Raw genomic sequence first — 23,247 nt, 5'->3', positions numbered from 1 at the left:
TAAGTTTACCTATATAACAAACCTGCATGTGTAACGTGAACTTAAAAGTTAAATTTAAAAAAAGAGTAAAAAAGAAAACTACAAAATATTGCGGAAAGAAATTAAAGAAGACAAATAATAAAAACATACCCCATGTTCACAGATTGGAAGACTTAATACAGTCATCACTTGGTATCTGCAGAAATTAGTTCTAGTACCCCCATAAAGACACGAAAATCTGTGGATGCTCAAGTGCCTTAAGTAATATAGCATAATAATTGCATTTAATCTATGCACATCCTCTCTTATATTTTAAATCATTACTAAATTATAGCTGACCATTGAGCAACATGGGTTTGAATAGCGTGCATCCACTTAATACATGTGTTTTTCTGCTTTGGCCACCCCTGGGACAGTTAAGACCAACAGATCCCCTCCCTCTTCCACCTCTTCCTCAGCCTACTCAACATGAAGATGATGAGAATGAAGACCTTCATCATGATTCACTTTCATTTAATGAATAGTTAATATGAATAATGAACTGAAAATCCTAAAGATTCCACACAGGCACTTGATTTTTCAAGTCACCTGCTTGGCCCTTTTCCAAGTGTTACTATACTTTTTCCAATAAACTCTCACTTTGCTTAAAATAAATTCTCTGCTGTGTATCCTTACATTATAATTAATAAATCCTACATAAATTCCTTATGATTTTCTTAATATATTTTCTTTTCTCCAGCTTATTTTATTCTAAGAATATACAGTACATAATAGATATACTATTGACATAAATTGACTGTATTATTGGTAAGGCTTCTGGTCAACAGTAGGCTACTAGTAATTATGTTTTGGGAGAGCCAAAAGTTATACATAAATTTTCAACTACACGGGGAATGGCACTGCTAATCCCCCACGTTGTTTGAGGGCCAACTCTAATTTATAATATCTAATACAATATAAATGCTATGTAAATAGCTGTATTGTTTTTATTTGTGTTACTTTTTATTCTTGTATTATTTTTAATTTTTTCCCAAATATTTTTGGTCCTTGGGTTGGTTGAATCTGCAGATGCAGAACCCACAGATATTAAGGGTGGACTATATTGCTAAGATGTCAATTCTGCCGAAGTTGATCTACAGATTCAATGCAATCCCTATTAAAATCTCAATGATAGGTTTTGTTTTGTTTTTTTTTAAGAAATAAAAAACTTCCTAAAATTCATATGAAACCACAAAGAACCCAAAATAGCCAAGATAAACTTGAATAAGAAAAACAAAACTGGAAGAATCACACTTCCTGATTTCAAAACTTACTACACAAAGCTACAGTAATCAAAACAGCACAGTAACGGCATAAAAACAGACATACAGACCAATGGAATAGAAGAGCGAGCCTGGAAATAAGCCTTCAAATATATGGTGAAACAATTTTTGATGAGGGTGCAAGATCATTTAATGAGAGAAAGAACAGTCTTTTCAACAAATGGTGCTAGAAAAACCAGATATCCACAAGTAAAAGAATGCAGTTGGAATCTTATATAGCACCATACATAAAAATTAACTCAAAATGAATCAAATACCTAAATTAAATATATGATCTAAAACTATAAAACTCTTAGAAGAAAACCGAGCAAAAGCTTCACAACATTAGATTTGACAATAATTTCTGAAAAATAAAAACCAAAGGTACAGGCAAAAACAAAAGAAACAGACAAATTGGATTTCAAAAAAATTTTAAAAAATTTTAAAAAATTTGTGCATCAAAAGACAAATACGGATTAAGATGGCGGATAGGAGGCTGGAATAGCTTGCAGAGCAGCATGTGGAGACTCACATCGTGAACTTTTGCTCCAAGAACTACCACAGCAACATACCAAAAAAGCTGAGAGAATTCACGGACCCTTTGGAGGAACTGGATTGCCTCTGCAGGCTCCCTGAGACACCAAAAAACTGTGAGTCCACTTGCTTTCTCAGTGGGGTAGGCTGGTGATCTGGGGCAGTTCTCAGTCCTGCTCACTGGCTGCCTGGAAATAGACTCGGTGCTTCTCCGGGGGCATGGTAGGAGTGAGGCCCACCTTTAGGACTGCAGGTTGTGTGGGAGTGTGGTGAGGCCTCAGTTTTCCCCCACTTTCCTGGTGACCTGTGTGACTCAGCAGAGGCAGCCATAATCCCCCTGGGAACAAAACTCCACTGGCCTGGGAACCACATCCCCATTCCCCATAGCGGCCACAGGAAGCCCCACCCAAAAAGAGTCTGAGCTCAGTCATGCCTATCCCTACCCCTACCTGGTGGTCTTTCTCTACCTTCCCAGGTTGCCAAAGACAAAGTGAGATAGTCAGGTGGGAGTGGGTCCCCGGAAAAACTCCAACTGGCTTGCGCACTGGGAGGAATGCGCACCAGAGTGGAGCCTCAGGAAGTTGCCTCCATTTGCAGCTGGGAGAAGCCTGGCCCCTGTTCTTCCTGTGTGGAACCTGGGATGCCTACCTGCAAGGCAAGAAGCACTTTAGCAGGGACTCCCGCCCCGCGGAGAATCTGTTTTCCCCATATCTTTCTTTCACTCAATAAAACCCTGCTTTGCTCACCCTTCAAACCCCATCTGCAAGCCTAAATCTTCATGGCCAACGAAGGACAAGAACCACGTCTTTGGCTGAATTAAGGAAAAGTCCTGCAAAAAAAAAAAAAAAACACAGAATCTCTTGGGAGCTCTATAGCCCCACCCACCGCCTGATCCTCCCTATACAACCACAGCTGATGCACTCTTGAAAGTGCTACATCCGGCTGGATGCCAACCAACATGAAACCAGAACGCCAAACAAAAATACAACCAAGGACCTTCAGTGTCCATTTCACTCCCCTGCTACCCCCTCAAGAACAGGTGCTGGTATCTGCAGCTGACAGACCTGAAGATGGATCACACCACAGGTCTCTTTGCAGACACTCCCCAGTACCAGCCTGGAGCCCAGTAGCTCTCTGCTGGATGGCTGAACCCAGAAGAGCAAAAACAATCCCTCTAAGGAAAGGGGGAGAACACCACATCAAGGGAGCACCCAGTGGGACAAAATACTCTAAACAGCAGACCTTGAGTTCTGACTTTAATACTCCACTGACAGCACTAGACAAATCAAGACAGAAAGTCAGCAAAGAAACAAACTATACCCTAAAACAAATGAACAAAACAGATATTTACAGAACATTCTACTCAACAACTGCAGAATATACATTCTATTCATCAGCACATGGAACACTCTCCAAGACAGACCATATGACAAGGCACAAAACAAGTCTCAGTAAATTTAAGAAAATGGAAATTATATCAAGTACTGTCTCAGACCACAATGGAATAAAATTGGAAATCAACTGCAAAAGGAACACTTAAAGCCATACAAATATAAGTAAATTAAATAACCTGCTCCTGAATGGTCATTGTGTCAACAATGAAATCAAGATGGAATTAAAAAATTATCTGAACTGAACGATAATAGTGACACAACCTATCAAAACTTCTGGGACACAGCAAAAGCAGTGCTAAAAGTTTATAGCATTAAATGCCTGTTACATCAAAAAGTCTGAAAGAGCACAAATAGACAATCTAAGGTCACACCTCACAGAACTGGAGAAGCAAGAGCAATCCAAACCCAAACCCAGCAGAAGAAAAGAAATAACAAAGATCAGTGTAGAAATAAATGAAACTGAAACAAACAAACAACAATACAAAAGATAAATGAAACAAAAAGCTGGTTTTTTGAAAAGATAAATAAAATTGATAGACCATTAGTGAGATTAACTAAGAAGAGAGAAGATCCAAATAAGCTCAATTAGAAATGAAACAGGAGGTATTACTCCTGATGCCACAGAAAAACAAAAGATGATTCAAGGCTACTACGAACACCTTCACACACATAAACCAGAAAACCTAGATGAGATGGATAAATTCCTGGAAATATACAACCCTCCTAGATCAAACCAGGAAAATATAGAAACACATCAATAACAAGCAGCAAGATTGAAACTGCCAACAAAAAAAAGTCCAGGACCAGACAGATTCACAGCTGAATTCTATCAGACATTCAAAGAATTGGTACCAATCCTACGGACACTATTCCTCAGGATACAAAAGGAGGGAATCTTCCCTAAATCATTCTATGAAGCAAGTATCACCCTAATACCAAAACCAGGGAAGGACATAACAAAAAAAGAAAACTACACACCAATATCCTTGATGAACACAGATGCAAAAATCCTCAACAAAATACTAGTGAACCGACTCCAACAGCATACCAAAATGGTAATCCACCATGATCAAGTGGGTTTCATACTAGGGATGCAGGAATGGTTTAACATCTGCAAGTCAATAAATGTGATACACCACATAAAATTAAAAACAAAATCACACGATCGTCTCAATAGATGCAGAAAAAGCATTTGACAAAAGCCAGCATTCCTTTATGATTAAAACCCTCAGCAATTTTGCTGAGAAGGGACATACCTTAAGGTAATAAAAGCCATCTATGACAAACCCACAGCTAATATTATACGAAATGGGAAGAAGTTGAAAGCATTCCCTAAGAACTGGAACAAGACAAGGATGCCACTTTCACCACTTCTATTCAACATAGTACTGGAAGTCCTAGCCAGAGCAATCAGAGAAGAGAAAGAAATCACGGGTGCTCAAATTGGTAAAGAGGAAGTCAAACTGTCACTGTTTCCTGATATGATCGTATCCTAGAAAATCCTAAAGACTCATCCAAAAAGCTCCCAGAACTAGTAAATGAATTCAGCAAAGTTTCAGAATACAAAATTAATCAGTAGCTCTGCTATACACCGACAGCAACCAAGCTGAGAATCAAATCAAGAACTCAACCACTTTTACAATAGCTACAAATAAAATAAACTTAGGAATACACCGAACCAACTAGGTTAAAGACCTCTATAAGGAAAACTATAAAACAGTGCTGAAAGAAATCATAGATAACACAAACAAATGGAAACACATCCCATGCTCATGGATGGGTAGAATCAATATTGTGAAACTGACCACACTGCCAAAAGCAATCTACAGATTCAATGCAATTTCTATCAAAATACCATCATAATTCTTCACAGAACTAGAAAAAAAAAATCTTAAAATTCATATGGAACCAAAAAAGAGCCTACATGGCTAATGCAAGACTAAGCAAAAAGAACAAATCTGGAGGCATTGCATTACCTGACTTCAAACTATGCTTAAGGCCATAGTCACCAAAGCAGCATGGTACTGGTATAAAAATAGGCACATAGACCAATGGAACAGAATAGAGAACCCAGAAATAAAGTCAAATACTTACAGCCAACAGATCTTCAACAAAGCCAACAAAAACATAAACTGGGGAAAGGACACCCTATTCAACAAATGGTGTGGGGAAAATTGGTAAGTCATACGTAGAAGAATGAAACTGGATCCTCAGCCATCACCTTATAAAAAAAAAAAATCAACTCAAGATGGAGCAAAGACTTAAATCTAAGACTTGATACCACAACAGTGGAACACTGGAAACACCATTCTAGACATTGGCTTAGGCAAAGACTTCAGGGCAAGAACCTAAAAGCAAATGCAATAAAAACCAAGATCAACAGATGGTATTTAATTAAACTAAAAAGCTTCTGCACAGCAACAATATAATCAGCAGAGTTAACAGAAAACCCACAGAGTGGGAGAAAATCTTCACAATCTATACATCTAACAAGGAACTAATATCCAGAATCTACAAAGAACTGAAACAAACCAGCAAGAGAAAAACAAACAATCCCATCTAAAAGTGGCTCAGGGCATGAATAGACAATTCTCAAAAGAAGATACACAAATGGCCAAGAAACATGGAAAAATGATCAACAATGCTAACTACCAGGGAAATGCAAATCAAAACCACAATGTGATGCCACCTCACTCCTGCAAGATTGGCCATAATCAAAAAACCAAAAAATAACAGATGTTGGCATGGATGTGGTGAAAAGGGAACACTTTTACACTGCTGGTGGGAATGTAAACTAGTACAACCACTATGGAAAACAGTGTGGAGATTACTTAAAAAACTAAAAGTAGATCTACCATTTGATCCAGCAATCTCATGACTAGGTATCTACCCAGAGGGAAAAAAGTCATTATAGAACTAAAATACTTGGACACATGTTTATAGCAGCACAACCTGCAATTCCAAAAATATGGAACCAGCCCAAATGCCCATCAACCAACGAGTGGATAGAGAAAATGTGGCATATATGTACCATGGAATACTACTCAGCCATAAAAAGGAATAAAACAATGGCATTTGCAGAAACCTGGATGGAATTGGAGACTATTATTCTAAGTGAAGAAACTCAGGAATTGAACACCAAACATCGTACGCTCTCACTCATAACTGGGAGCTAAGCTATGAGGATACCAAGGCATAAAAATGATACAATGAACTTCCGGGACTCAGCGGAAAGGGTGGGGTGGCGGGGGGGAAGGGATAAAACTACACATTGCGTACAGTATACACTGGTTAGGTGATAGGTGCACCAAAATCTCAGAAATCACCACTAAAGAACTTATTCATGGCCGGGTGCGGTGGCTCACGCTTGTAATCCCAGGACTTTGGGAGGCCGAGGCGGGTGGATCACGAGGTCAGGAGATCGAGACCACAATGAAACCCCGCCTCTACTAAAAATACAAAAAATTAGCCGAGCGTGGTGGTGGGCGCCTGTAGTCCCAGCTACTGGAAGAGGCCGTGGCAGGAGAATGGCATGAACCTGAGAGGCGGAGCTTGCTGAGAGACGTGATCGCCTCACTGCACTCCAGCCTGGGAGACAGAGGGAGACTCCGTTTCAAAAAAAAAAAAAAAAACTTATTCATGTAATCAAACTCCACCTGTTCCCCAAAAAACCTATTGAAATAAAAAATAAATTTAAAAACAAAAAGACAATTATCAACAGAATAACAAGGCAATGCATAAAATGGGAGAAAATATTTGCAAATCATATATCTGATGAGGGATTAATATTCAGAATATAGAGAACTCCTAAAATTCAACAATGAAAAGAATAACCAGATTTAAAAAAATGGGCAAAGAACTGTAATAGGCATTTTTTGAAAGGAGATATACAAATTGCCAATAAGCACATGAAAAGATGCCTAACAGCACTAATCTTCAGGAAAATTCAAATCAGAACTACAATGAGATGCCACCTCACACCATTAGGTTGGCTACTATCAAGAAAAAAGTGTGGCAAAGATGTGGAGAAACCGGGAGACTTGTGCACTCTTGGGGGTAATGTAAAATGGTACAGCCATTATGGAAAATAGTATGGCAGTTCCTCAAAAAATTAAAAATGGAATTACCATATGATAGGGCAATTCCACTTCTGGGTATATAACCAAAAGAATTTAAAGCAGGGTCGAGATGCCCATGTTCACAGCAACATGTTTCACATTAGCTAAAATGTGGAAGCAACTCAACTGTCCATGGACAGATAAATGCATAAGCAAAATGTGGTATATACATGCAATGTCATATTATTCAGCCTTAAACATGAAGGAATTTCTTTCTTTCTTCCTTCCTTTTTTTAGAGAGTCTCGCTCTGTTGCCCAGTCTGGAGTGCAGCGGTGTGATACTGGCTCATTGCAACCTCTGCCTCCCGGTTCAAACGATTCTCCTGCCTCAACTTCCCAAGTAGCTGGGATCACAGGCACCCGCCACCACATCCAGCTAGTTTTTGTATTTTTAGTAGAGATGAGGTTTCACCATGTTGGTCAGGATGGTCTCGAACTCCTGACCTCAGGTGATCTGCCCGCCTTAGCCTCCCAAAGTGCTAGGATTATAGGCATGAGCCACTGTGCCTGGCCAGGAAGGAATTTCTGATGCTACAACATGGATGAACCTTGAGGACATTATGCTAAGTGAAATAAGCCAGTCACAAAAAGGCAAATAATATATGGTTCTATTTATATAAGATGCTTAATCAAAATCATAAACATAAAGACAGTAGATTGATAGGTCCCAGGGTCTGGGGAGAGGGGGAAATAGGAGTTACTGTTTAATGGGTATAGAGTTTTGGTTTTACAAGATGAAAAGAATTATGGAGGTAAATAGTATGGATGGTTGTGTAACATTATGAATGTATTTAATATTATGAATATATTTAATATCACCAAACTGTATACTTAAATATTGTTAAAATGACAAATTTTGTTACTGTATTTCATCACAGTTCAAAAAACTGGAAAAAAATTTGTCAAAATGGCAAATTTTACGTTATATAATTTTACCACAATTTAAAAACATTTATATAGCTAAAAATGGCAAAGCTAAAACTAAATCCAAAGTCCTCTTTTTTTCTGAGAGAAGGTCTCACTCTGTTATCCAGGTTGGAGTGCGGTAGTGTGATCACAGCTCACTACACCCTCAATCTCCCAGGCTAAGGTCATCCTTCTGCCTCTGCCTCCCAAGTAGTTGGGACCACAGGCATGCACCACATGCTCAGCTAATTTTTTCAAAAATTTAAAAATGATTTGTAGAGACAGGGTCTCCCTATGTTGCCCAGGCTAGTCTAGAACTCCTGGCTCAAGAGATCCTCTTGCCTCAGACTCTCCAAGTGCTGAGATTACAGGTGTGAGCCACTGCTCCCAGTCGGTCGTCTAATTTTTAATCCACTGTTTTCTCCACTAATTCACAGTCTTTTCAGAGAATCCTTGGCCAAGTGATTTATTTATGACTCCTGTGTTTACCTCACAGAGGTGGATTCACAAAAAAGAAAATATATAAGAAAATATAAAGTACAATTAAACATGAAAGTAGGAAGGAATACTAACTTTATTAATCCAAATGGCAGTTCTTCTAAATTTGAGCTAATTAGGATAGAGGCAAACAGGCAAAAGTGTATCTCTACCTTGACAAAACAAACTTATAACTACATAAAATTATCAGAATATATTTATTTCAATGCCAACTAAAAATATACATAAGCAGTAAGGTTAATTATTTATTTTGCATGTAACACACATTGTCACTTACTCCTGCCAGTCCCAAATAAGTGAAGAGCTAGATTTCCCTTTTCAGATAAATCAGAAAATTTCCAGGTATTTTCTGTAGATTGCAACTATTCCTGGACAACTATTTCATTAGGAAAACAGTCCTACTATTACGAGCTCCTAAGTATACAACATTATAATCATGGTTTCTTATCCTGAATTATTAATTTAAAAACAATTTCAGCTTTCTAAAAGCACTACAAATTCAAATGATAGTTCATTCTTCTAACAACTTGGAATCTTCCAAGGAATAATCCTTTTGACCTATGAGCAGAAATGTGAAGTTGTTTTGAACTTACTGTACTAAAATACTTTCCCATATTATTTAAATGCTTTATTTGTAGAATTTATAACATTTAAATTTAAGCTTACATAAACTCTATCCTAATTTCCCACATGTAGGAAAAAAAGCAATGATGGTAGTAAAATTGTTTTGATTTCTAACCAAATTGTTGGGCTTTTTAATCACAATTCATTTGGTATAAAGCAAAAACAAAACAAAAGGTATATTTTTAAAACTTTATATAAAACAATATACAAACTATTAAAGACCACTAATAAATGTTTTCTTTATATGTACCCAAGATACCATATGCAATAAAAAAGCACCAAATGTCTGAAACAAGCTTCACTTATTCTGCAAATTGGGTTGCTTAAAATGCTAAAGGTCTTCAAGCTTAGTTATTCACTGACTCCCTTTCTCATTATCTAGAGAGAAAATGCATTCTTTTAAAAAGAAGCGCTCATCTGTGGAAACTTTCTAATTAACTTGGTTCAAAGCATGTGCAAGATGGCAGTTTTCTACACTGCTTCAGCATTTTAATTGACAGAAAATGCTTAGCAGCCTATTCACAACCCCCCTTGGTAATTAAGCTAGGGTCAACTCTATGACTAAATGAGCCAATCTTGTGAAACAAACGATTTCTACCATACACAGTATATAGCATATTAGGTTTACAGCAGTCTTTGAACAAAGTTAATGAGGTAGTAGCTGTGCCACTATGGGAGATTTATATAGAACAAGTTAACCTTTCTTAATGGTGCAGTAGTCATTAAAACTAATTACTAGCAGGGCATTATCTCTAACAATTATTAACATCTATCAGCACATAATTAATTCAAGCTGCATTTCTGACAATGCTAATAACCACCTGCAAACAACTAATCAATATTCACTATTAGTAACATATTTGTTTTCAAAGCAAGTACAATTTCCTCTAAGGCTTTTCAGATTGAATAAGCTGTAACTTTCAATATTACTATAGTCAAGCATCTGTCAACAGCTTCATTAGAATATATTGACTATGGCAATATAATAATCCACGGGTAACATAACAACAAAGAACAAGAAGCTTTTCAGAAGACTTCAAAACAAGAAAAAAGCTATTAGTTTTAACTTTAGATCAGTCTCAGTCTCCATTTTTCTCTGTAAGGAACAAATAAATCTATTGTATTTTTAATTAAGTTTAATCTCAGACCTAGCTTCCCCTTTCTCCTGCCACAGTGAGAATTTACAGGCACCTGAGAGGGACTAGGCCTCTCGGGGCGCTTATTCATCCACCAAGATCAATAAGCATGAAGTCAAGAAAGAGGCCAAATTTATCTATTCAAAGATCAGAATTCAAATCTAGTGCAAAGACCCACTTTCTCTGCCTTTGCTGATCTTACCAGAGGGCCCCACTTGTTTATCAAGAAGACCATTCTTAGATTTTTTTAAACCACCAACTTATGTATACTTAAAACAATACTTGCAAATCTGTCAAAATACTAGTAAAAATAATTCTATAAAACTTGCCTCATTTCTCTGCCACTTATATTCTAGCAAAGCACTCTCCAAAACCTTTTCAGGAGGAAACAGTAGAGCAGGAAGTATAAGAATTACAGCACAATGGTTATGATTATATGTTGTAGAAGGAGAATACTATAGTTCATAGCATGGCTCTGCTACCTGGCAGCAGTCTGTGTGACCTTGGGCAAGTTACCTGACTTACTCTCTAAGCCTCCTTTTCCTCACCAAACAAAAGTAAAGTGCCTGTTGAGTGGGTTTAATAAATTAAAAGAAACATCCTTGTAAAAATGTTTAGTACAGCACATGGTAAAGTCCCAATAAACATAGGTTTTTGTTTTGTTTTGAGATGGAGTCTTACTCTGTTGCCAGGCTGGAGTGCAGTGGTGCGATCTCAGCTCACTGCAACCTTTGCCTCTCCGGTTCAAGCAATTCTCCTGCCTCAGCCTCCCAAGTAGCTGGGACTATAGGTGCACACCACCACACCCAGCTAATTTTTTGTATTTTTAGTAGAGAACATAGATTATTATGATTCATTTGTCTAGTCTAAATTTATTTTCCTACTGCAAAGATATTAATCAGAAATAGAAATGTAGGTGCCTAAAAGACTTTACTTTTTATGTAATAATATTTCCTTTTACTTGTATCTTTATCGCAAATAAAATTCTTACGTATTGGAATGGGATGTCTACCTTATTCCTACACTACGAAATGTTTAAAAATTCTGTCCTTTCAATCCTTTATTATGACAGAATTCAGTTTTAAGTCCATATTCATACATATCATTTTGCTCATTTTACTAGTATCCTCTAAAGCCACCCTATCTGGCATTTCATCCAGAACTGTGTTCACAGTAATTCCATCAGTTTTTCATTACTTTATGGTTAAAAAAAAAGTTCTCAAAACTAATTTTGAAGACATTCATTATCAAAGTATATCAGGCTGATTGATACAGTCACATAATGATCTTCAAAGACACATTTCAACAAGTGTCTTTCCTGGATTATAACTGAACGCTTACAGACTTATATTAAGCAACTGTATTCATTCAATCAACATAAGAGTTTAAAAGGTTTAGTCACTGTATTAAAGCAACTGAAGTCCAACAAAAACAGATTAATTTAATTATTAAGATCCCCCAAGATCTATACTATGAGGGAGACATCTAGAGGTGTCAAGGAAGGGAACATAGTTTAGCCTAGTATGGTCACTAAGTTTACCCAGAGGGGCCAATACTTGAACTGAATCTTTGAGGAATTATAGCCGTCAGTCAGGCACGGGGGGTTTAGAAAGTGAAGAGGGAGAGAGGGACGGGAGAAAAATGGCACAATCTATTAACAGTAGTTTATTATCGTTAGAACTGAGAAAAGAGGAGAGAAATGAATGATGAGGGGTAAGAATGTCAAGACACACAGGGAGGATCATATTACGGAAAGCCTTGTGGGCTCTGAACATTATACAGCATGATGCAGTTTCCTAAAATGCATGAGAAAAAATATAACTAGCACATCACATCAAATCCATGTTCCAGAGATATAAAAAATATATATTAGTGAGAAAATACAAAGTATTAAGTAGTGTGAAGATACATGGGAAAAATCACAAAGGTGGTATCAGAACTAACTTAATTTGGAAGACAATGTCATAGGGATTAGATACTCAGAGGTTTCATCAGACAAACCTTAGGGTTTGTGGGCTCTGTCAGTTTCCTCATCTTGTTTTTAGAAACAAGAATCATATAATCTCTCCCTCACAGGATTACTGCTAAAACTTAGTGGGAAAAAAAAATGCATTTAAAACAGCACATAAGATAGCAAAATAGTTACAGGACTGAATCCCAGTACTACCACTTATGAGCTCTGAGATATTAGAAAAGCTACTGGGAAGACTAACATTACCTGTCTCATAAAAGTGTTGTGAGGAGTAAATGAATTCAGCTTAGAACAGTGTCTGCAATATGTGTTTAAGTAAATAAGATTTTAAAAGCATGTATTAACAAAATGTTAGCTATCACTATAAAGAAAAAATTCTGTGTCAGAATCTCTTTGCATTTTAGAAAGATAAATCTAGTTTAAGTGCTAAGAATGTCTTGCAAGGGGACACAAACACAGGCAGGGAAGGTTATGAAGTTATTTCAACAATCCAATAACCAAGAAAATCCAGAATTGTTATGACAGAGAGGATGGAGTTAGAAGACACTGAAGAGATAGCTTTAACTGGACTTCATACCTGATTACAGAATGGGAAAAAAATGAAAAGAAGAAAAAGGACAAAAAGAAAGTCAAAGAGTTCCAGATTTTATCAAAAGAATGAAATGTAATGATATTTGGGATCCATTAAGGGGTACAAATGTTGTGTGGAGTATAAGTTTTGAAATATTAAGTGGGAGGTACCTGTGAACACCAAGGTGGAGCCAAGTGGGTACCATGAAAAAAGAGCCTAAAAGAAATTTAAAAATAGTTTTGGTTTTACCCTAGTTGAAAGCTCTCTAGAAATGCCCATAATAAAGTTCACGTGCCAAGTTGATTAGGCATTTCTCAGACATTCCTGGAGTTTACACACAGTAGCTTCCCTTTTTACGTCTTTAAAATTTAAATCATCTTTGCTTTTCAACAGAGGCACCCTGATAAATGTGAAGTAATTACAAGAACAAATAACTTTAGGGGTCCCATTACTTATATTTGCTTATCAAAAATAATCAACTTATCACAAATCTGTATATCATTTTTAATCTAGTACTCCATCCACAGCAAAATATCCCTTTGTAATATGCCAAAAGAGATAAATAAAACATATTGTGCCTCCTGTCTTCCCCCAGTTTCTTTTAAACATGCATATCTAAACCTGATTAAAATATATTTAAAGTCTGATACCAAAAGAAAGCCAATAATTTAGGATTATTTTCTAATTCAACTACAGTTTAAAAAGTAACTACAGGTACTATTTTAAGGAGAAAAAACTAAAAATTTCTCTTACCTGATGCCCCTATATTTGCCTCATCTTCAGGAACCAGGTTTTTATCCTTATTTATATCTTCAACTAAAAGTTTGTCAAAATGCTCAATACAAAGTCTGCTGTCGATTTGATATAACAACGCAGGGCAAAGGTATGTAAATAAATCAGTTGAGATGGGAGAGTTGGCACCATGACCATAGTATTTTAATAACTGAGTGACATTCAAACACTGCAAAGAAAGTGATAAAACAAATTAAGTAAGAGTGTCTTTAAGGAGATTATGCAAAAAAATAAATTACTGCCTAATAAATATTCTAAATATTACTTGCAAATAATCTGTAATACATAGATATCTATTACAAATAAAACTTTTTAATAAGAATTTCTAACAGGGATACACTCAACTATATTACCCAAAACTCTTCATGGACTTTAATAATTTTTCTACGCCAACACATGAAAGATAATGACTTTTTGTCATGGATAAGGATGACTCACAACTATATCCCCAAGACTCTCGTAGGATGATGAGAAAAATCATTTCCCTATCAAATTGCAATCATCGGTGACTCAAGATCCTTATCTGTGGAACAGATTAAATAGATTTAGAGTACTTTAATGGCTTATATTAAAATATACCATAATATAGACATTTTCATTGCCAAATGCACTCCAAAAGCACATTGTTTTGGAAAATTCTAGCCCAATGTCCGTTGACAGGAACAAAACCGGAAGATAAAAATAAAGGCAGCTTCATCCACTGGTACTTTAAAAACAAACAAAAAGTAAGCTTAACACTGATGAAAGAGGAGAAAAAATAATAATAAAAAACAAAACAAAGCAGAAAACAAATAGCCAACAGGTGTGGATCCATCATATGGTTAAAAACAAGCATCTAAATTATGGCAAAAGAGACTGGCACTGTCCCTTTGTCACATATATCTGCTCTGGTTGCATGCTTGTTTATTAACTTGCTATCTTACTATATGGTTTTATCTATGGCACACAAAAAAACATGAAAAACTAAAAACCTATAAACACACAAAAATGATTCTTCTTAGTTTTTTTTTTAATTTTGATTTTTTTCTATTTAGCACCACTTAATTGCTTTTGATCTTCTTAGGTCTTAATTACCATAAGGTACTACTCTATTAAAATTATTGAACATTTCAGAATCATGAGATTCCCAGTATGCATCAGACCTATCAGAATGCCATTAACAAGTCTAATGATGCAAACCTCATGGATGTGATACAAAGAAGAAATGAACAATAAGATCTAGTAATTATCAACAAAATATTCTAGGATATTATCTTAAGTCATAATAATTATCCTAAGTCATAATAATTAATGCACTGTAATCCCAGCACTTTGGGAATTTAAGGCTGGAGAACTGCTTGAGGTCAGGAGTTTGAGACCAGTCTGGGCAATATAGTGAGACTCCATCTCTACAAAGAATAAATTTTTGAAAATAATAATAAAATGAATGCATACTTCAAAACCATACTAAGATCTTGATATATGTTATTTTAAAATCAGTGTTTATAACTGCTGAAAACCAAATAGCTGATGATTTATCTAGGGAAGAAACACAAAGATATTTACCTAGACATAAAACATATGTCAATGATAGTGACAGAAAAGGATGTGGTCATTTTCCACAGTTGATGGTGCTACTTTCTATACATATGAACAACAAATTTAACAAATTTTTCTAAACTTAGTAAGAATGCTAAAAATAGAATAAACAAGGAATCAACATCCCTTTAATGAAACTAAAATGAATGTACTTAAGGTGAATAGTTAAAAAGAAAGTCAGGGAGCCAACCAAATGTGTAAGTACCCAAGAGTATGAAAATTTTAAAGGAAAACAGGACATCCCATTACTATTAGTTTCTTATTATTATACCTTTTTATATTCATCCTAAGTCTGTGAAAGGCCTGAGAAAAAAACAATTATCATGAGTAAGTAGGCCTTACCATAAAGTGACACAGAGAAAACAAGCTAACCATATGTGCAAAATACCTGACTTTGGAGCTACATCAATGACTTGGAAACACTGAATAGTTAATTCAATAAATTAACAACTTATGAACTGGAAACTGTTCTAGTTACTTCCCAAGAGGACAAACTGAACAACAATTTTAAAAATTTAATTTTCAAATACCTAGAACGTGGCTAACAATAATAACAGTAAGAGACTAGCTTGGAGAGTCAATTCATAAGGAATACATTTTTTAACAACATTAAAATGCTTAGTCTTCAGATACGTACTATAAAAAAAATTTCTTAAAAATACATTTAGATTTGAGGAAACCAAATTTGAGAATATAAGAAACAAACAAATACAAGTGAAATTCAGATTTTAAAAATTTTTTTTTTTTCTTTTTTTGAGATGGAGACTCACTCTGTCGCCCAGGCTAGAGTGCAGTGGCATGATCTCAGCTCACTGCAACCTCTGCCTCCCGGGTTCAAGTGATTCTCCCCCTCAGCCTCCTGAGTAGTTGAGATTACAGGCGCCCACCATGCCCCGCTAATTTTTTGTATTTTTAGTAGAGACGGGGTTTCACCGTGTTAGCCAAGATGGTCTCAATCTCCCGACCTCGTGATCCACCCACCTCAGCCTCCCAAAGTGCTGGGATTACAGGTGTGAGCCACCGCACCCAGCCGCTTAAAAATCTTTATACTGATTTTAATTCCTTAATGTATCCTGTTCGTGAACATTACCTGATGTTTCATAGGTAAAGATATGGAAATACATTTAAATATGATTAATACTCCACTGTTATTTATCCTGTTTTTAAAATGCACCACAATTATCTGAGAATTATGAAGCAGCTATCAGACATCTTTTTATACTTACTTCATGATGATGGTCATCTTCATTAAGATCTTTTCTCAAAGAGATTATTGCATTATTTTTAACATGTGGTGCTTCTCTCTTTCTAGTATGTCGAAGTTCACCTTCATTATCAGGATCAAGATCTTGGTGTCCATGACCAGGATCATGACCATTACGTTCTGGAAGATGTACATGAGAATGACCTGGGTTATGTACACGATCAGGTTTGTGGACCCGATTATGCTCATACTGTTCACCCTGATCATGGTTAGGGGGAAAACCTGGTGTAATAACCTCAGAATTTTCATTACTTTTCCTCCCTTTTTTCTTCCTCTTTCCTTTCGGTAGTTTAACATCAGATTGTTCCTGGGTTTTATTGGTCTCTGTTGAAGGTTCATTGCTAGGCTCCCCACGCTCACTGGGAGTAATGGAATCGTTATGAAAATGGTGAGTATTGTTATGATCAAGATGATGATGCAAACGATGGTGATGACGTAGGCGGTGATTATGGTCATGCATATGTTTATCATCAGATTTTACAGACACTTCAATTGTCTCTTTCTCTGGATCACATTTATGGTTTCTTTTTGTTGATACACTGGTCACAGTTTGATTTTCTGAATTTAAATGATTATGGGAATGCTGGTGGTTATGTGAGTGAAAATGCTTTCCCTCTTGAACTGCCAAAATATCTAAGTGAGAAACATGATCGTGGCCAAGATCCTCATGATTAATCTCAACTACTTTTCTCTCTCCAAGGCCCAAGTTTGTTAAAAGTTTCTCCAAACCAAAAAAGGATAATCTTCCATTTTCACCATAACGCTCAAAAAGTTTTTCAATATAGTATTTTTTTTCATTTTCAGCAGCTTGCTTTGAAAATTTGCTTGGCTCCAATTCTGTCATTCCACGATGCTGTCTGTGAAGCGCCTCAGGGCCATGGTCATGTTCTTCATGGCAATGGTTGCAATGATGAAAAATAAATGTCAGCAAACAAATGAGGCAAAATTTTGTGTGCATATGTACCTTCATTTCTATTTTTCCTAAAGAGATTTAAAGAGACAGACAAGTATTAGTTTCTACCTAGACACATTCAAAACAATCACAAATTCTCTAGAAGTTGCCAATCCACTAAAAAAAGTTTTACTCCATTTCCTTCATGATAAAATATGTTAAGAATCAGAGAAAAGTGAAACTGTCATTATTCACAAATGGTAGAATTAATTATGCAGCATGCCTTAAAGAATCTTTAAGAATTAATAAGTTAGTTTAGTACAGTTACTGCATATAAGGACAGTAATAAATTATATTCTGATATACCAGCAATAATTAGAAAACAAAACTCAAAAATAGTAACATTTACAGTAGCAAATAGCTAGGAATGTATCTAACCAAAGACATACAAGAATTTTACATACAAAAGAGAGAAATTATTGAGAGAAATATTATTGAGAGAAAATTATTAGGAGAAATAAAAGACCTAAATAAATGGATGGCTATTTCATGTTACGATTGGATAAACTATGTATCCAATACAATCCCAGTCAAAATCTCAGAAATTATTTTGTGAAAACTGATTAACTGTTTTTAATATTTATGTGGAAACGGAAAGGGCCAAGAATGGCTAAGATGTGTTCCTTGAGGAACAAAATTGAAGCATTCACTCTGTGAATTATTAAAGACGCTGTGGTATTTGGTGCAGTAACTAACAAATAGACTAAAGGAACAGAAGACAAAAGCTAAAAACCAGAAAGGATGGTCTTTTCCTTGGTGCTTGGTCAATTAGGTTTCCACACAAAAGGAAATAATAAATAAAATCTGACCCTTACCTCACATTATTACAAAAATCAATTGCTAATAGCTCGTGAACATAAATCTGAAACAAGAAATGCTAAAATGATAAAGTGTCCAGAACTGTCCAGTTCAATGGTAGCCACTAGTCACATATGGGTACTTAAATTAACTAAAATTAAATTTAAAATGCAGCCTCTCAGTCACCCTGGCCACATTTTAATTGTTCAATAGCCACATGTAGCTAATGTCTACTATGTAGACACAGAACATGTCCATCATTATAGATAGTTCTATTGGACAAGCATACTTCAAGAATCTAGAAATATAAGAGCCAATTACGTAGTTTTGAAGTTTTCCAGAATAGATGAAACTAATTTCATACTATTCTATTTAACCCATTATATCCAAAATATTATAACTTCAACATCTAATCAATATAAAAATCATTAAAATATTTTACATTCTTTTTAATACTACGTCTTTGAAATCTGTCATGTATTTTACACTTACAGCACATCCTAATTCAGTCTATTTATATTTCAAGTGCTCAATCGACACATGTGGCTACTGGCTACTGTACTGGAAAGTGCAGATCTTGAAGATTTGGAAGACTAATTTTAAGACCTTCGAGAAAGAACACAAAATTGATAATATATTACACTGAAATTAAGAATTTATGTTTCATCAAGAGACATCCAAAACAAAAACCTAACTAAAAAGGCAGGCTGCAGACTGGAAGAAGACTACCACAATGTACATTAAAAGATATATAAGGAACTTCTACACATCAAATGAAAATTACAGTAAGACGACCCAATGAAAAAATGAGTAGGTAACTTGAACAAGCACTTCATAACAGCCAAACTGCTAAGAACCAAATGAAAAGATGTTCAGCTCAGAAGTCTTCAGGAAACCAAATTAAAATCACAATTAGACACCACTATATACTCCATAAAAAGAACTAAAATATAAAATACTGCCAATATCAAAAGTAGGCAAGAGTATATAGAGTTAAATGGAACTTGTGTACAATGACAGTAAGATTATAGATTGTATCTTCTGAAAAACTGTTTGGCAAGATCTGCCAGAAGCTGAAAATAAGCCTATGCACTCGCACAGCAATTTTAGTCTGGGGTATATGCCCAACAGAAATCCATGTACATGAATACCATCATGAATATTCACATAACCATTATTTACCACAGTCAAAACTTAAAAAAGGCTGGGCATGGTGGCTCACACCTGTAATCCCAACACACTGGGAGGCCAAGGCAGGCGGATCACTTGAGGTCAGGACTTTAAGACAGGCCTAGCAAACATGGTAAAACCCTATTGTTACTAAAAGTATAAAAATTAGCCAGGCATGGTGGCACGTGCCTGTAAGCGCAGCTACTCAGGAGGCTGACACAGGAAAATAGCTTGAACCCAGGAGGCGGAGGTTGCAGTGAGCCGTGATCGTGCCACTGCACTCCAGCATGGGCAATACAGACAGACTCTGGTCAAAAAAAACAAAGAAAAAACAAACAACAACAACAACAAAAAACACCTGATAAAAGCCTAAATGTTCATCAACAATAAAATGATAAATGAAACAGAAAAATCTATCACACAGGAATAAAAATGAAATTACAGCTTCATGCATAGATGAATTTCACAAATATTGGGAAAAAAGTGACAAACAAAGAAAGCAGTATAATTCTTATATAAAGGTAAAAAGGAATAGAACTAAACTATGTGGGTTTTTTTTTTTTCTTTTTTTTTGAGACAGGATGTCACTCTGACACCCAGGCTGGAGTGCAGTGGCGCAATCAAAGCTCACTGGAGCCTTAAACTCCCAGGCACAAGCGATCTTCCCACTTAGCCTTCCAAGTAGCTGTGTGTACCACCACGCTCGGTTTTAATTTTCTTCTTTCAGGGATCTTGCTCTGTTGTCCAGGCTGATCTCAAACTCCTAGCCTTAAGCACTCCTCCCAACTCAAATTCCCAAAATGCTAAGATTGAGGTGTGAGCCTCCGCACCTGGCCATGATTACTTTTTGAAAGAAAGATGGGGGTAATAATTGGGAGAAAACCAGAGTGGAGAGGACTGCAAAGTGTACTGCTCTTTCCTGACATCAGTAGTAGTTATGTAAATATGTTTACTTTGTGACAGTTCATGGCACTTATGCTCTGTGTACTTTCTGAACACATTCTATTTCAATACAAAGTTTTATAAAAATCAAATTTTCTTCACTGAAAACCAATCAAAAAATGTAATTATAAACAAAATTGTATGGTTTCTAGAATTCAGTAGAACAAGACATAAAACCATCAAAAGGAAAAATCTATTAAGATGTTACTGAAGGACAGTAAAGAACTGCAAAACCTGGAGAGAGACATCATCTATATGATAGGTGGGATACATTGCATAAGGTATATAAAATCTTCCCAAGTGTACATACAAATTTAATTCAATGCCAATTAAAATCCTCATAGCTGTTTGGTTTTGGTGAGACTTCAAAAGCACATCCAAAAACTCATAAAAGCAAAAACCCAAGGACAATCAAAACAATTCAGAAGATTAGCAAGGTATTAAAGACATCTTTTTATAAAATTATACTAATGAAAAAAACATAGAACTAGCACAGGGGGTAGATAGGCCAGTGGAGTGGAACAGAGTTCTCAAAGAGAATCAATAATATTGATTGTGAAAATGCTTCTTCCTCACACTACACACACAAGTCAATTCCAAGAACATTAAAAACCTATATGTGAAAAGCAAAATTATCAACAAGTTCTAGAAGAAAATGTAAGAGAATGTCTTTATGGTTTTGGGATAAGGAAAGATTTTTTTAGGCAAGACACAAAGCACATATCATGATGAAAATTTCTGATTAAATTATTTTTAAATTACTCTATAATAAAGGACACTACCAAAAAAAGCTTGAGGCGGGAGAATTACTTGAACCCGGGAGGTGGAGGTTGTAGTGAGCCGAGATTGTGCCACTGCACTCTGGCCTGCCAGACTGGGTGACACAGCAAGACTTCGTCTCGGGGGAGGAAAAAAAAACACAAAAAAGCTTATAGCAAGCCATATACGAGGAGATATTTGCAATGCGTATATATAAACAATGTATATAAAACATCAGTATCCAGAGTATATAAAGCCCATATAGTAATAAAAAAAACTCCACTACTGCATAGACAACTATGAAAAGAACATAAAACAGGTTGGTAAAACAGCAACATGATGACTAATAATCTAGGCAATTCAAATCTAGATAAGGCTCTAAGACGGTAATAGGCAAAAATTAGTATCTCACAATACTAGAAGTTAAGTAAAGGTCTAATACAAAGAAACAAACTACCTTACCTCTGGTGGAAGTATATATTGGTACAGCCATTTTTGGAAAGCTACTTGACATTTATTACAGCCAACTATGAACACACTCTACAGCTCCCAAGTTCCACTTTTAATTACCCTTGCGCTTAGGCATGCAAAGACACATTCAAGAATCCTTATTGGGGCCAGGCGCGGTGGCTCACGCCTGTAATCCCAGCACTTTGGGAGGCCGAGGCAGGCGGATCATGAGGTCAGGAGATCGAGTCCATCCTGGCTAACACGGTGAAACCCCATCTCTACTAAAGATACAAAAAAACTTAGCCGGGTGTGGTGGCGGGCACCTGTAGTACAAGTTACTCAGGAGGCTGAGGCAAGAGAATGGCATGAACCTGGGAGGCAGAGGTTGCAGTGAGCTAAGATGGCACCACTGCACTCCAGACTGGGTGACAGAGCGAGACTCCATCTCAAAAAAAAAAATCCTTATTACAAGATTGTAAATGTTTTTCTAATGTGAACTATTGCAATGACAGAATACTCAACCAAATGATTAAAACAGAGGAAAACTTTCACATAAAAAGAAATCAAAAGAAATGGGTGATTCTAGGACAATACCAAAAATCCAAGCAATCTCAAATTTGCCTTCTCAGAGTCTCAAGATAACCCTGCATAATCATATTCAAAACTGGAAGATTTATCTTTTTTAAAACATAATTTCTTTTTTATTTTTTTTCCACAGAAATCCTGTTTGGATGGAAGGTTTAACTTCACATCTCTTTTTATCCAGGGAGAAAAATATTTCCCTCAAGCCTCTCTCAGATTTCTCTTTACCTATCTTTGATCTCTTAGGTGTCTACCACATGCCCATGCCAAAGCCAATCATTGGTTTACAGTAGTGTACAGTAATGTCCCAGGCCTTCACATTCACTCACTGCCCACTCACTGACTCACTCACAGTTGCTTCCAGTCCTGCAAGCTCCATTCATATTAGTGCCCAACACTGGTGTACCATTTTTAAAATCTTGTATACTGAATTTTGACTCTACCTTTTCTATGTTTAAACATACAAATACTTACTATTGTATCACAACTGCCTACAGTATTCAGTATATCTTAAACAGGTTTGTAGCCTAGAAGCAACAGGCTATACTCTATAGGTTGGTGTAAAGGAGGCTACACCATCTAGGTTTGTCTAAGTATACGCTATGATGTTCACACAACGACAAAATCACCTAAGGTTGCATCTCAGAACATACCCAGCATTAAGCAATGCATATGACTGTATGTGGGAGAGGCAATACTCACAGAACATGCGGTAATAAGAGGCCTTAAGAAAAAAGGAGGTAAATAAAGAAAAGCAGGCCAGGTGCAGTGGTTCACACCTGTAATCCCAGTACTTTGGCAGGCTGAGGCAGGTGGATCACATGAGGTCAGGAGTTCAAGACCAGCCTGACCAACATGGTGAAACCCCATCTCTACTAAAACACAAAAATTAACCAGGCATGGTGGCGGGTGCCTGTAATCTCAGCT

General features: G+C 36.3%; 1 protein-coding gene across 5 annotated transcripts in view; it reads right to left on the bottom strand.

The window, feature by feature from the left end:
• SLC39A10 (solute carrier family 39 member 10) overlaps window positions 1–23,247 on the bottom strand; it is a 104,709-nt gene that overhangs the window by 39,718 nt on the left and 41,744 nt on the right. For 4 of the 5 annotated variants that reach the window (XM_077956153.1, XM_015131726.3, XM_028830411.2 and 1 more), the window contains 2 exon segments: window positions 16,630–17,648; window positions 13,787–13,994 (listed from right to left, as the gene is read on the bottom strand). In XM_077956153.1, coding sequence (XP_077812279.1) covers window positions 13,787–13,994; window positions 16,630–17,637 — 1,216 coding nt within the window. In that variant the 5' untranslated portion in view covers window positions 17,638–17,648. 5 annotated transcript variants of the gene reach the window in all.

Source organism: Macaca mulatta, chromosome 12 (genome assembly GCF_049350105.2).
Source record: "Macaca mulatta isolate MMU2019108-1 chromosome 12, T2T-MMU8v2.0, whole genome shotgun sequence".
Lineage (NCBI taxonomy): Eukaryota > Metazoa > Chordata > Mammalia > Primates > Cercopithecidae > Macaca > Macaca mulatta.
This window is presented reverse-complemented; position numbering and strand designations above follow the sequence as displayed.